The sequence below is a fragment of the Haliotis asinina genome, chromosome 2 (genome assembly GCF_037392515.1).
Source record: "Haliotis asinina isolate JCU_RB_2024 chromosome 2, JCU_Hal_asi_v2, whole genome shotgun sequence".
NCBI lineage: Eukaryota > Metazoa > Mollusca > Gastropoda > Lepetellida > Haliotidae > Haliotis > Haliotis asinina.
Window position 1 is genome coordinate 12,270,787 of NC_090281.1, and position 12,262 is coordinate 12,283,048.

A 12,262-nucleotide genomic window follows, 5' to 3' on the forward strand; every position below is an offset into this window, starting at 1 on the left:
CTTCTGTCCATTGTTGTCACATGTTCTGTTAATTGTTGTCTCTTCCTTTGTCCATTGTTGTTTCTGTTTCTGATCATTGTTGTCAAATGCTATATACATGTTTATACCTTTGGTATTCCAAATGCTTGTGTGGGGACAACAAACATTATGCGCCGCCCTGACGTTGTGCTAGAGTCTCGTCCACATTCTCTGGACCATGTATTACTTAGTTTTGTGCACAGGTAATTAAACCCTTTGAGCTCAGCTTATTCTTCGTTCATATTTTGAGTCACTTCACCGGTTGACATGTATGCGTTGACAACGGTTCAACATAAGTATATGTGATCTTGATTTTTACGGTTCGCATTGGCATAGGTCTCAGCTATGGCACAATGCTAAATCCGAAGCAAGGATCGTTCCCTTTCCGCGGTCATACTCAGAATAAGCCCCGATTCTGGCACAGCAACTGGATGAAACTGAGTTTGTCGAGTTGTCACATAACACAACCGTTTCAGAGTAAATGCGGTAACTGATCTGACCATTTAATTGGTAATATTAAACTGTCATATCGTTTGATGACACCAACGTCTGGATTCCAGATAGTGTCATCACTACTGAGTAATTTGTAAGTAGTACTCACATTTTGTCATTTTGGATTCGGTGGATATTGATATTTGTCCCAAATAAGGAACACGGACTACAGTTTATCTGTTTTCACAATCGTCAGTTCACAGGCAAATTGTACCCCAAAGAGGACTGCGCAACAGAGACAAAATGACCAGTTTTCTATATGTAGTGAGTGTAGTGTTACGCAGTAATCAACATGGCGGCAGTCTGTTATTAATCGAGTCTGGGTCACTGAAACCAGTGATCAGCAACATTTAAGCGTCAATCTTTTTAGATTTTCCTATCCAGGTTGCTGTTGCAGATATCAAATAACATGGTGCAACTTGCTACTTTAAAGTGATTACTAACATTTCGTGAATATAAACGTCCTGGAGTCAGTAAGTGATGACTTTTCAGTCAAGCCCCTTTTACATGCACACATTTACTCCTATAAGTATATTTACTGATGGAGTACATTAACTTACAGGAGTAATAGAATATTTGGTTATTTAATCTTCAGACACGAAATGAGTAGGTGGTTGATTTTAAAACGCAGATGAGGTCTGCAGTACGAACCTGAATCAGTTCAATATTAATATTGTAACTTTATCGTACAAAAACATATATCATACCAATCAATGAAACGTATGTCGTTTGATGAAATATTGATAATACATAAGCATAACAGAATAATAGTACTTTTGGAGATATGAGGCAATACATATACTTGCAGAGTAAATCAAATGTGCCATTTACACGGCCAATGGAGTTAAATAAATACTCCAGGTGTAAACATACTTCTACTTTACCTCCGGAGTTGGTGTCAGTTTTCCCCAGGAGTGTAAATACTTAAGTGAGTAAATTCGTTTTGTGACGTTTACATGGTCATTTTACTTACCATAAGCAAATGTACTTACAAGCAAGTGTACTTACATTAGCAAATATGCTCCTGTAAATAAATGTGTGCATGTAAAAGCGGCTACAAATTTAGTGAAGTGGGTTTTCTAAGAAATAAACACGTTTTCAGGCCCTGGCACGTCGAGGATATGTTCCATCATCAAAGACAAAAACAATAGTTCCAAAATCGTTTGTGTTCGATTATGAGAAATTGTGAATCAACTGCTTGGCCGTTTGGTCTCTGCGACCAATCTTCGACTATTTCAATTTATCGGAACACTACTAACTGGGATATGATGACATGTGCCAACCAAGTCACCGAGCTTGACCACCCGAACTCGTTGGTCGCTTCTTGAAACATGAGCTGCTGTAGATCAATTCTAACCCGGATCTTCACTGGTGGGAGGTTAAGTTAGCTAAGGGTTAACCTTCATTAAAACGTTTGCACACATACAGCGACACACATGCACGATTGCAGTCTGGTTATAGTGTTCGCTCGTCACGCCGAAGACCTGAGTTCGATTCTCCACATGGGTTCAGTGTGTCCTCAGCCCCGTGACATTGCTGGGTTATTGCTATAAGCGGCATAAAACTAAACTCACTCACTCTGGTAATTTGCCACATCAGCCTAAAGGTTCTGGACCTATTCGCCCTAGATATTCAGCAACGGTGGCGGCACTATGCGGTCAGGCGTTATCGTCATGGAGGTTGTAGTTCTTGTTGGCATTCCATGTAATTATTTCAATTTCTGGTTTATCAAAGACTACCTAAAGTTTGATTGTTGCATGCATTTTAATTGAGAAAAGATTACATGGCATTGAAAAGAAAACGTAAATCCGGACTGGGATGTCCGCTTTGAAATGGTGAAGTAAAACCGGATCAACGAGGAAGTAATATCCGCAGACACAGCTGACAGTAGGTGTTGGTTGGTTCACGTAATAACGGGGGACACTCGTGCCCATGCCGGGGAGATTAGTGTCATCCGAACAGCATACTGTCGTCATTTACCGAGACCTCACACAGCGAGAGGGCGCCACTGACGGAGTTTTTATTCAATCTGATCTTTAAGTACCGACCGTTAATGGGCTTCTGACAAATCAAGGTCACCACTTGTCCTTGACCCACGGAATTTGCGAAAGTGGTACAGAGGTGAGGGGTCACGTCGGCGCAGATTGATGGGAATTCTTTGTATACCGTCACGGTGATATTGCGAAGCCACACATCTAAAAGAAGATAAAATGATAAAATTATAAATAAATGAAAACATAAATGAAGTATATTACAGAAAATATTAATCATTCACAAAAGGCGGGTTCACTCCACATTGCTCCAGCTCCATTTCTGATTCCATTTGTCCTTTGATGCTGACAAGAATTATATAACCGTAGTCATAGTACTAATATTACTGTGTCATCCATTACAGAGTTGTGTCCCTTTTTAGTTACAGGATTCACTGATTAGGGACAGGAATCTCGGACATTTGCTCTGATAATGATTCTTAACATAGCAACTTTGTCACCCGTTACAGAATTGCGTCCCTTATTAGTGCCAGGAATCTTAGAGATTCACTTTGATTATGATGCATGCCTCATTTTGGCCCATGCCTTCAACATCAATCCATGAAATAACTGCAATATTGTCGCAAAATCAAACACACTCACTCGTTGCTATATATATCAACTGACGGTCACACGATATAAAATATCCCCTCGTGACAGTGGTACATTAATGTAGACATACAGCAATGTAGACATACATGTATAATGTCTAATGTTCGTCCGGGCGGTGGGGTAGTGGTTAAAGCGTTCGCCGAAGACACGGGTTCGGTTCCCCACATTGGCACATTGTGTGAAGGCCATTCTTGTGACCCCCGCCTTGCTATTGCTGGAATATTGCTTATAGAAAGAAAAAGGCCTTCTTAAACCTTCTTTTGAGAAGTGCACTGCAATTTGATTGGCATGCACTGATATTCATGCATGTAGATGTGAAGTAGATACTCACATTTCTCGTCGTTTCTGTTGCGGATGAAGACTTTGTGAACGGTCACCACCTTTCCAAGATCGATCTGCCACCAGGGGGTGCTATCCAACGAGTCTAGCATTGTTTGAGAGCAAGTGCTTTTGTCCCCGTCGTTTGCCATTTCCGGTCCGGTCTGATCAGATTCGATGGAACTCTGAATGGCTTGCTTGGCGCTCGCAAGGCCGATCAGCTGACCTAAACAAAATATTTGAAAATGTTGAAGAAGTGTTCTTGTTGGGACTGCGACATAGAAACATCAGAACATATCTTTTGAAGTAAGGACCCCAGCTTAAATCGATCTTGTCGCTACGACCAGTGTGCGTCTTTGATTACGATGTCGTAGTGGCGCTACGTTTTCTGGAACAAGGGTCACGGTGTTTGCGTGTGTGCTTGTTACGAAATGTTACTAAAGTGTTACTGGTCGAATATCTGAAGGTTTTGAAAAGCATGGGACTCAGTAAAAATTGGTAGGACGCTACTAACGGTATCGGATGGTCAGATCGCTTACTTAGTCGATTGTGTTCACGATGTCAACAAGTGGACAGTCTGGTCCAGGTTCGATTATTACCGGAAGACGTCAAGTTATGTATGTTTCCGAGTACGGTGTTAAACAACAAACATCTGTCTTAGAGCTATGCAACTAAAACACCGTTAGGCGATCTTAGAACTACCACTGTCGTAACTAACTAGATGTTATACGGCGTAGTGCGTCCCATTATACGGTGTAATTTACGAAGAAGATGAATAACCTGAACACAGACGATAGGACATCTAAACAAAATGGTGTCTGCCTCTCGACTGCATGTGTAACATCTGTGAAACATTCTATCAAAATGATTAATTATGTTTACGTTGAGTGTGCAGACGATTCAATGTACATGTATAAAATAGTTTATTTAAATCTGGGAAATACATATGTGTACATAATGAACTAGAAACCTTTAGGTCGGTGTGCCGAACGACCAGGGTGACACAGTGAGTTTAGTTTAATGCCGTTTTAGTGATATCATGATGGGGACACCAGAAATGGGCTTCACATATTGTACCCATGTGGGGAATTGAACGTGGTTGTTCGGCGTGACGAGCAAACGCTTTAACCACTAGGCTACCCCACCGACCCCCGGGCCTAGAAGTGGCGGGTGGCATGGGGGTACCAACGTGTCATAAACCTTCGTGAACTGATCTCTTTGTCAAACAGGACTCTTTGCGGTGTCTCGCAATGTAAGACTATGTCCTTATAGATGAACTAGCCAACTGTCGCCTTTTTCTGTTTTTATTTTCTTTTTTAAAGGAAAAAATTACCTTTGACAACTGCCTCGCAGATCGTGAGGATAGATGGAGTCGTTTCCACTCTTGTGATCTTGACATACAGTGCCTGAATGGTGAACTTGCATTTAATCAGCACCGTAGCTGCTCTGCCGACCGTCCCCGTGTAGTGGAAACACTCTGTGCTTTTCGCGTCTGGTGACGTAGTCGGGTTGTCCATGTAGGTTTCAATCACGAAGTTGGACAGTCTGCGATCTGGAGAATATATGGTTGCAGTGAAAAAATTGGTTGAGTGGTTTTATATATACATATTGATATCAAAAGTCATATCACACGCGCACGCATGCACGCACGCACACACACGCACGCACACGAAGAAAACTAAAGCAAACAAACAATAAAAAACTGACCCTAAAAATAAAACCATAAAAAATACCAACCAACCAAACAAACAAAAGAAACCCGCAGGCTGGCCTCCAGGTCGACTGCAAACTTATCATTGAGCGGCCCGGGTGTGTTTTCTGTAGCTAGGTAGCTAGGGCCTACAGAATCAGCGTAAATTTCGCACACCGCAGTGCGTCAGTACTGGTAATTTCACGCCCAAGAACAATACAGTACCGACTCCACAACAAGATCGTGTCATTAGGTTGATCTCTCAACACAAATGATTGATGTTTGCCCGAGCAATCAAGAGAAAGTCATGGCGGAAAGAAGAAATTCAACATCAAATACAATGGGAGCTGTCAATACCGGCAACATGTCAAAACCGGCATAAAATATTAGTTCCGTTCGTGGCTTGTGTTTTTATCATCAGCTCTACAATCCAGCACTTTGTCTAAACCGAATTATTTCTTCTGTCCAAATGAGTGCCGGTTTAGACAGCTTCCACTGTACTGCAATCCAGAACCTGTTGACGTGAAAATGTTTTGGGACAGTAACACAAGTTATGTACTTATGTGTGTCTACGAAAATAGCCAATGCTTGTTGTAGAACGTTGTCCTATTTTACCCGGAATGTCGGCAAGAATTACAGTCTCCAAGACAATGACGCCAGACCGCTCCGCGTCGGTACCATCGCTGATTATCCACGTCTATTTGGGTCTGGACCTTTAAACCGATGTACCAAACCACCAGAGTCACAGAGTGAGTTTTGTTTTACGACACTTTCAGCAGTAGTCCAGCGTTATCACGGCTGGACACAAAAACTATCACGAGAAATGTGATGGATGCGGGGAATCGAACCTGAGTTTTCGACGTGACGAGCTAAAGCTTTAACCACTAGGCTAAAAACGTGGCTCCCTAACCAGTTCTATACGGCTTTTGGACAGTATTGATGAACTTTGTTCCACAATAATACTACTTACAAGCCGCTACAATTAATTCATTATTATCCCGGTTAACACTAATAACCCAAGCTGCCACATGACATTTCCCATCGGGTACCCATTTCTTGTGTTGTGAACAGAGGCATTTTTCAACAGTGTCACTTGCCTAAGGTGAAACCACATGGGCTGTGTGTTTCGTTGTGAAGCAGGAGTGAAGTCCTACATACAGGTACTATCAGGAGTCAAGCACGGTCACCCATCCGAGCACTGCCCGTGCCCATCGCTTCTTAAAGATCACATATACTCTAGGGGGTGCAAATGCATAAATGACTTATTGACATCGTTATAAACGAAAACCCGTCATCAAAACTGCTAGTTTCGATCTGTAATTACCTTAAATCGACCTTTTTGACAACAGTGCACAATTCTCAGCCGCAAACGAAATTTCAACCAATCAGAGAGGCGCGTCTCCGTGACGTAATAGTAGGTATAGATATGAGGGCCTATGCAGAATTTCAGGGGGTAAACTACATTTCAGGGGGTAAACTATTTCCTTTACAGGTTTGTACAAACCTGAAATCGAGACAGCTGTTGTGAAAAATGAAAGCTATATGGTCTCACAAGCTACTGTCAGTTAGTTGTCTCCTGCTTTGCCTAGTTTCCGAGTTACAAACCTTCTTTTCATACACGATTCTGTCAAAATCACTTGGTGTCGCTTGGTTGTAATCCGTGTTAGGTGGTATAAACCTATTCGTTATTCGTTATCATTCACTTGATGCTCAGTTAATGAATTTATAGCAGGTATAATTAGTGGTAACGCCACTTAGATTACCCGACAAAGGCCCCCATTTGGCATTTCTTGTGTCTGAATCGATCAAAGGATTAACCGATAACACGCTGATTGATTAATTACTTTTATGGTTATTTAAATGGAGGATTTGTCGAAAGGTAGTGTTTATGTATGTACATTTACTAATCCATACTAAATACACTCTGTCGTGTCTGTGTCTATGTAAAACAACACCCTTCTTTGAAAGGATTACCCGTCAATACATTGACTGAATCCTCATTATTGGCTAACTAAATTACTTTTTTAAAACAATGACGCACTTTATGCAGTTAGTTGCCAGGTGTGCTATCTTGGGTGACCAATGACACTGTACAGCAATGTGAAAAACATGAAACGATACAACACGTTTTCGCATATTAGACTGTTAAAAGACCCATCACTTGGGAAGTCTGCAGATGAATTGTAGATCACTCGTTTTTGTGGATATTGATGGATACATTCCTCGAAGAAGGTAATAGCCTAACGTTGCACCTATAACTTTAAACTGTTTTAATTTTAATATTTGCATTTTTGTTTTTAATAAGTTGTCGTAGCTTTCAACAGAACCATTGTTTTCGTCGTGAAGTGTAATGACACAGGCGACATACACTAAGGCGTGCGTGCGAATTATGATTCATACAGGCAAACTAGAAAATGTCTAGATGTTACATTCCTGTTATGCATTCGCAGACCGCTTCTTTTTATTAAGTTTCAAAATGCATTCAAGTATGATTATAAAGTAATTAGGATTATGAGACCAAATATAAAGACGTATGTTGACAAGTGTCTACATACTGGTGTAGGCGGCGCCCTGTCTGAGGATGAATGCTATTTAAGTTTGTTTTCACCGACTTACAAAATCAGAATTACTTTCTTCTGGTAGTAAAATAAGCATTTTATTGATGGACAATAGGATTTTGCCTGACATTGTTTATAACATAACAATTTCACTCTTGGAAGCGCGGCGGAGGTCAATATAATACTACTTGCAATATTAATGTCACTTCGAGCCCCACCTTGCTTCCGTGGAAGAAGTCGTTATGTTGCAAGTTGTGTCATGCAAAATCCTTTTGGCCATGATTCAAATACATATTTAACTACTAGTTAAAAGTAGTTTTGATTTTCTAACTTGATGAAAACAAACCATAATCTAAATAATCCTAACGGACTTTAGCCCGTGACTTCACGATTTTCAAAACTGACGGCGCCATGTCTGAGGATAAATGCTATTTAAGTTTGTTTTCGCCCACATACAAAATCAAAATTACTTTTCACTGCTAGTAAAATATGTATTTTATTGATGGACATTAGGATTTTACATGACATTGCTTATTGCATAATTTCACTCTTTTAAGCGAGGCGGGGATCAATATAATATTACTTACGATAATATTGTCACTTCGACAACAACCTCGCTTCCGAGGAAGAGACCGTATATTCATGCAGAATCCTTTTGGTCAGCAATGTGTAGTGAGCAGTCTTGATTTTATAAACTCGATGAAACTTGAACTCCATTTTCTATCCTGGAAGCGTGGTAGGGGCGAACCATCCGATTTAGTATATACCACAGGTTTCCACAACGCTCGCTTCGCACACGCAAACAACCAATTTAAGTACAAACTACGGGGTCCGGTGGAACTCGGTGCATAGTGACACCGTCACCCGACCCCAAGGAGCAATTGACGGCAACACAACAATTCGGCATGTATTTGGTGACGGCGAGAAATCAGCAAAATGACCATCTTCTTAAGCATTTTCTATACAACTAACTGAAAATCGTTCCTTGTATGACGTCACTGCAGGCTCTGGCGACAGAGTTACGTAACATGTGTGTGGTTTCGTTTGCGGGCGAGGGAGAAGCAGACGGCTTTTTAGCAACTTTTAAGCGGTTGGTATTAATTAGCCACAAGGTATTTTTTCTTGAAAAAAAGAGAATGGTGTTCCGTTTATGACTAACCAGAAGTCTTTCATATGCAGTAATAAAAAGAGTACCAAAAATTGAGTTTAGTCATTCTTTAACTTCATCTGTGACCTAAGCTCTATGACACCACTATACTCACCACAACAGTCTCCTCTGTTGGTGAGCTCCACCCCCGTGACGTCGCTAATTCCCTGCAGCTTTAGCAACAGCCATGGTTTCATCTCAGTCGTTGTATGTGTACAGCTCCGGCCTGCCCATCTAGGATTCTTGTTGCCGTCGACGGCCCTGCTAGCAATCCCGGCCCAACCCACCGAGCTCGACGTCGCTTTCCTCACCTTCACGGTACCCTTGTCTGAAAACCAGAACACACCGCTAAAACCTAGATGGCTTTGAGAAAAACAGTAGTGTGACGTCATGCATTCACATCGTCCAGCGCCAAATACTTGACAACAACGTAATATTGCTAAACATCAAGTGAGTGAGTATGGTGTACACCGCATTCAGAGGTATTCCAACAATTAAGATCATTATCTAGGAAACCAGAATTGGACTTTACATATGTTGGGAATAAAACCAGGATCTTCAGCGTGACGAGCGAACGCTTTAACAACTTTCAACCATACCGACCCTGGATAGAGTAAATCTTCGCTAATCTGAGAGTAAACGTTCCAAATTATTTTATCGTTTTGATGAGTGGTTCGAAATTAATCCCATTTATTACACACCCATTAAGATATAACTGTTAAATAATGAATCTACAATATTTTCACACATTGTGACATCATTGCGAGCTGTCGGAACTATTTCTGTATCCATACGCTTGACACCTACTCGTCCAGTAAGTTGAATTCTGAGATATTGTTTTGCAAATGTTGGGTGAGTGATAAATGAAATACTTGGGAATGGTACTGTCGCTCGTTAGATATCAAACCATTCACTCGTTTCATTAATATGGGGTATAGTTTTGTATTCTCTACTTAGACCGACCTTTTTGTGTTCATGCGCCAGTGCTTGTCTTACAATTTAAATGTCTTTTACTGTGTAAAAGCAAAATACAATGAAAACGTTTAAAGGAACACATTTGAAACGAAAGAATTGGTATTTGTTTTGGTCACTTGCAGTTTATTTTAGTCCAGTTGCATTCAATGAATTGCCTTTACCGTATATTTCAAATATTTTAATGAGCTGTTTAGTCATATAATCGATTCATGTAAACATACTATACTAAGTCAAAAAAAAGAAGAAAATTCACATTCTTTCTTTAGGGCACTATAACAGAACAAGAGATGGTAAGATGGTCAAATTGTTATTATTTCATTGCAGAGATCTGTTTGATGTACTCGATACACTGACAGTGCCACAATCAGTTCCACCGCCGTTCCAAAACATGGGCATACAGAATGTCAAGTCGCAATATGGACGTCAAGAATGGAGATTGGCAACCCGCAACCGATTTCGATTGGTCTGTGACGACAGTCGACCTCTAAACATCTCAGCCCTGGTTCGTGTAACCGGCAGAAATCTGTCACGTAGGTGACGTAGGAGGATTCGACGGTCTTCTGCTTGTGACGTCACGCGTGGACGACCCGACCTTTAGCGACCAGATGTGGTGCCAGCTTGTTGTAGACGACCTCGCAAGTCCTACACAGTACGACGGCTGCATCACATTGCTCTTGCGACGTCAATAACTGATCTACCCGCTTGCAACATGTCAGCGGCACATTCATGTGGCATTTGACAATCGTGGCATTTAAAGTACCGTTAGAACTGTGGTTTAAAAGTGTTGTTTTCAATTCTTGAGGCCAATGCAAACACGTGGAAATGAAGAAAACTTCGACGCGAAGATTACGTGATCGACTGCACGTGCAAAACCTGATTTGGCACTAACGTCATTTGCACGACGAATGGATGGGTTTGAGTGGGTTTTGCTAACGCTTTTTCGAAAGATAGGGATCCCATTCCGGATACATAGATGTATCAGAGATAAAAATATTCATTATTTTTCAAAATTACATTTGTGAAGTTTCTTTTTGACTCAGTAATGAGATCAACAAGTCCATTCTCTCTGTGTTGAGAGTACCTCCACCACACTCCGCTAACAAATGTTGGCGTCCAGTGTACACCAACCCCGTATTTTACGAATCACTTTGCCCAACTCTCTAGGACCGAGTACTCGAGTGAGTGACTTGGTTGCAGTGAGTATATTGCAGTAATAAGACTGGACACCAGAAATGGGCTCCACACATTGTCCCGATTAGGGGAATTGAACCCGGGTCTTCGCTTTAACCACTAGGCTACCCCAGGCCGTGATATTGATGGAATATTACTAAGCGGCGTAAAATCATTCTAACTCACTAACTTGTCCACACTTTGGCGTTTTACTCATTTACCTGGGGTCGAGTTCAACTGTCGCCACATACTGTACAACATGACTCTCTGCTGATCCAGCACGGAACACCGGTCTCCCTCCCGGAGCAACTTCTGGTCAGCGACTCTCCGGTGAACACCAATGTTAGGTCGCATAGCAGTCTGAGCTCTCAGTTCATTCCTCTGTCTCTCAAACTCTCTATGACTCGTCTTCTCTATTTCTTCCATCATTTTACCCATGGCGACCATGTCTTTCATCTGTGCGTCCAATCCATTGTTCATCATCACCTTTATTCTCTTCATGTTAGTCTTTGTCTCAGCCTCAGAAGCTTCCATTTTCAGTTTCAGGCTGGAGATCAATTCCTTTGTTTCCTTCATACCCGATACCACTTTGCTGCAAGATGCTTTCAGTTCCTTCAGAGCGGAAGTCGTCTGATTCGTCTGATTATTCAAACCAAGCTCGAGCAGGGCGACCTTGGCGAAGAGCATCTTCACCATATGGTGCATGCTTGAATTGGGCATCTGTGACTCTCCATTACCGACCATAGTAACCATGCTTTTCAGCATGTTCATGAGTGACTTCTGTTCTTTGTTGGACAACGTTTTCCAGTTGACGTCCTCCTCGTCCAAGCTCGACCTTACTCCATTCGCATCAAGATCACTATCTGCCAATAGGTGATTCAAGTCTTCCAAACTCCCGGGATTGGTTAAAACCAGTTTGTCCGTCTCTGTTCCTTCCCGCGATTTTACTCTGTAGTTTGGAATATCCATCACCCCATTCTCGCAATCACCAACACTAAAGCAGAAAATCACTAGCAGTGCCCAGACAGTGGTAAAACACCCTTCCGCCATCTTAACTGCTGAGCAAGTGCAAGGTTTTGCCGGAATGTTCTCAAGGCTTTTATCTCTTTATCACGACTATTGTTTGGTGGTTACGGTTGTCAAAGTATAGTGACGTAAAGCGTTGCCTGATTAATGATTCATGAAACAATTCCTGTCGTGGTATCATTTTTTCCTTTTTGCATGATCAAACAAAGTTATCAGGTGTACGTCC

The 12,262-nt window shown here is 41.5% G+C and overlaps 1 protein-coding gene across 1 annotated transcript; it reads right to left on the reverse strand.

The window, feature by feature from the left end:
* Positions 1–2,460: 2,460 nt before the first annotated feature.
* Positions 2,461–12,060, reverse strand: LOC137273791 (uncharacterized). The gene is made up of 5 exons (XM_067806649.1): positions 11,232–12,060; positions 8,981–9,193; positions 4,804–5,022; positions 3,484–3,696; positions 2,461–2,705 (listed from the first exon to the last, which is right to left on the reverse strand). Exons 1-5 carry the CDS (start codon positions 12,058–12,060, stop codon positions 2,461–2,463), a joined length of 1,719 nt encoding a protein of 572 aa, XP_067662750.1.
* Positions 12,061–12,262: the final 202 nt, after the last annotated feature.

What these genes read in the sequence shown, in the direction of transcription:
- LOC137273791 (XM_067806649.1), bottom strand. Translation starts at nt 12,060, where the DNA reads ATGGCGGAAGGGTGTTTTACCACTGTCTGGGCACTGCTAGTGATTTTC. An exon ending in ACAGTTGAACTCGACCCCAG is followed by an intron (nt 9,194 to 11,231) that starts GTAAATGAGTAA and finishes TCTGGTTTTCAG; the next exon opens with ACAAGGGTACCGTGAAGGTG. An exon ending in CAACAGAGGAGACTGTTGTG is followed by an intron (nt 5,023 to 8,980) that starts GTGAGTATAGTG and finishes TATATTCTCCAG; the next exon opens with ATCGCAGACTGTCCAACTTC.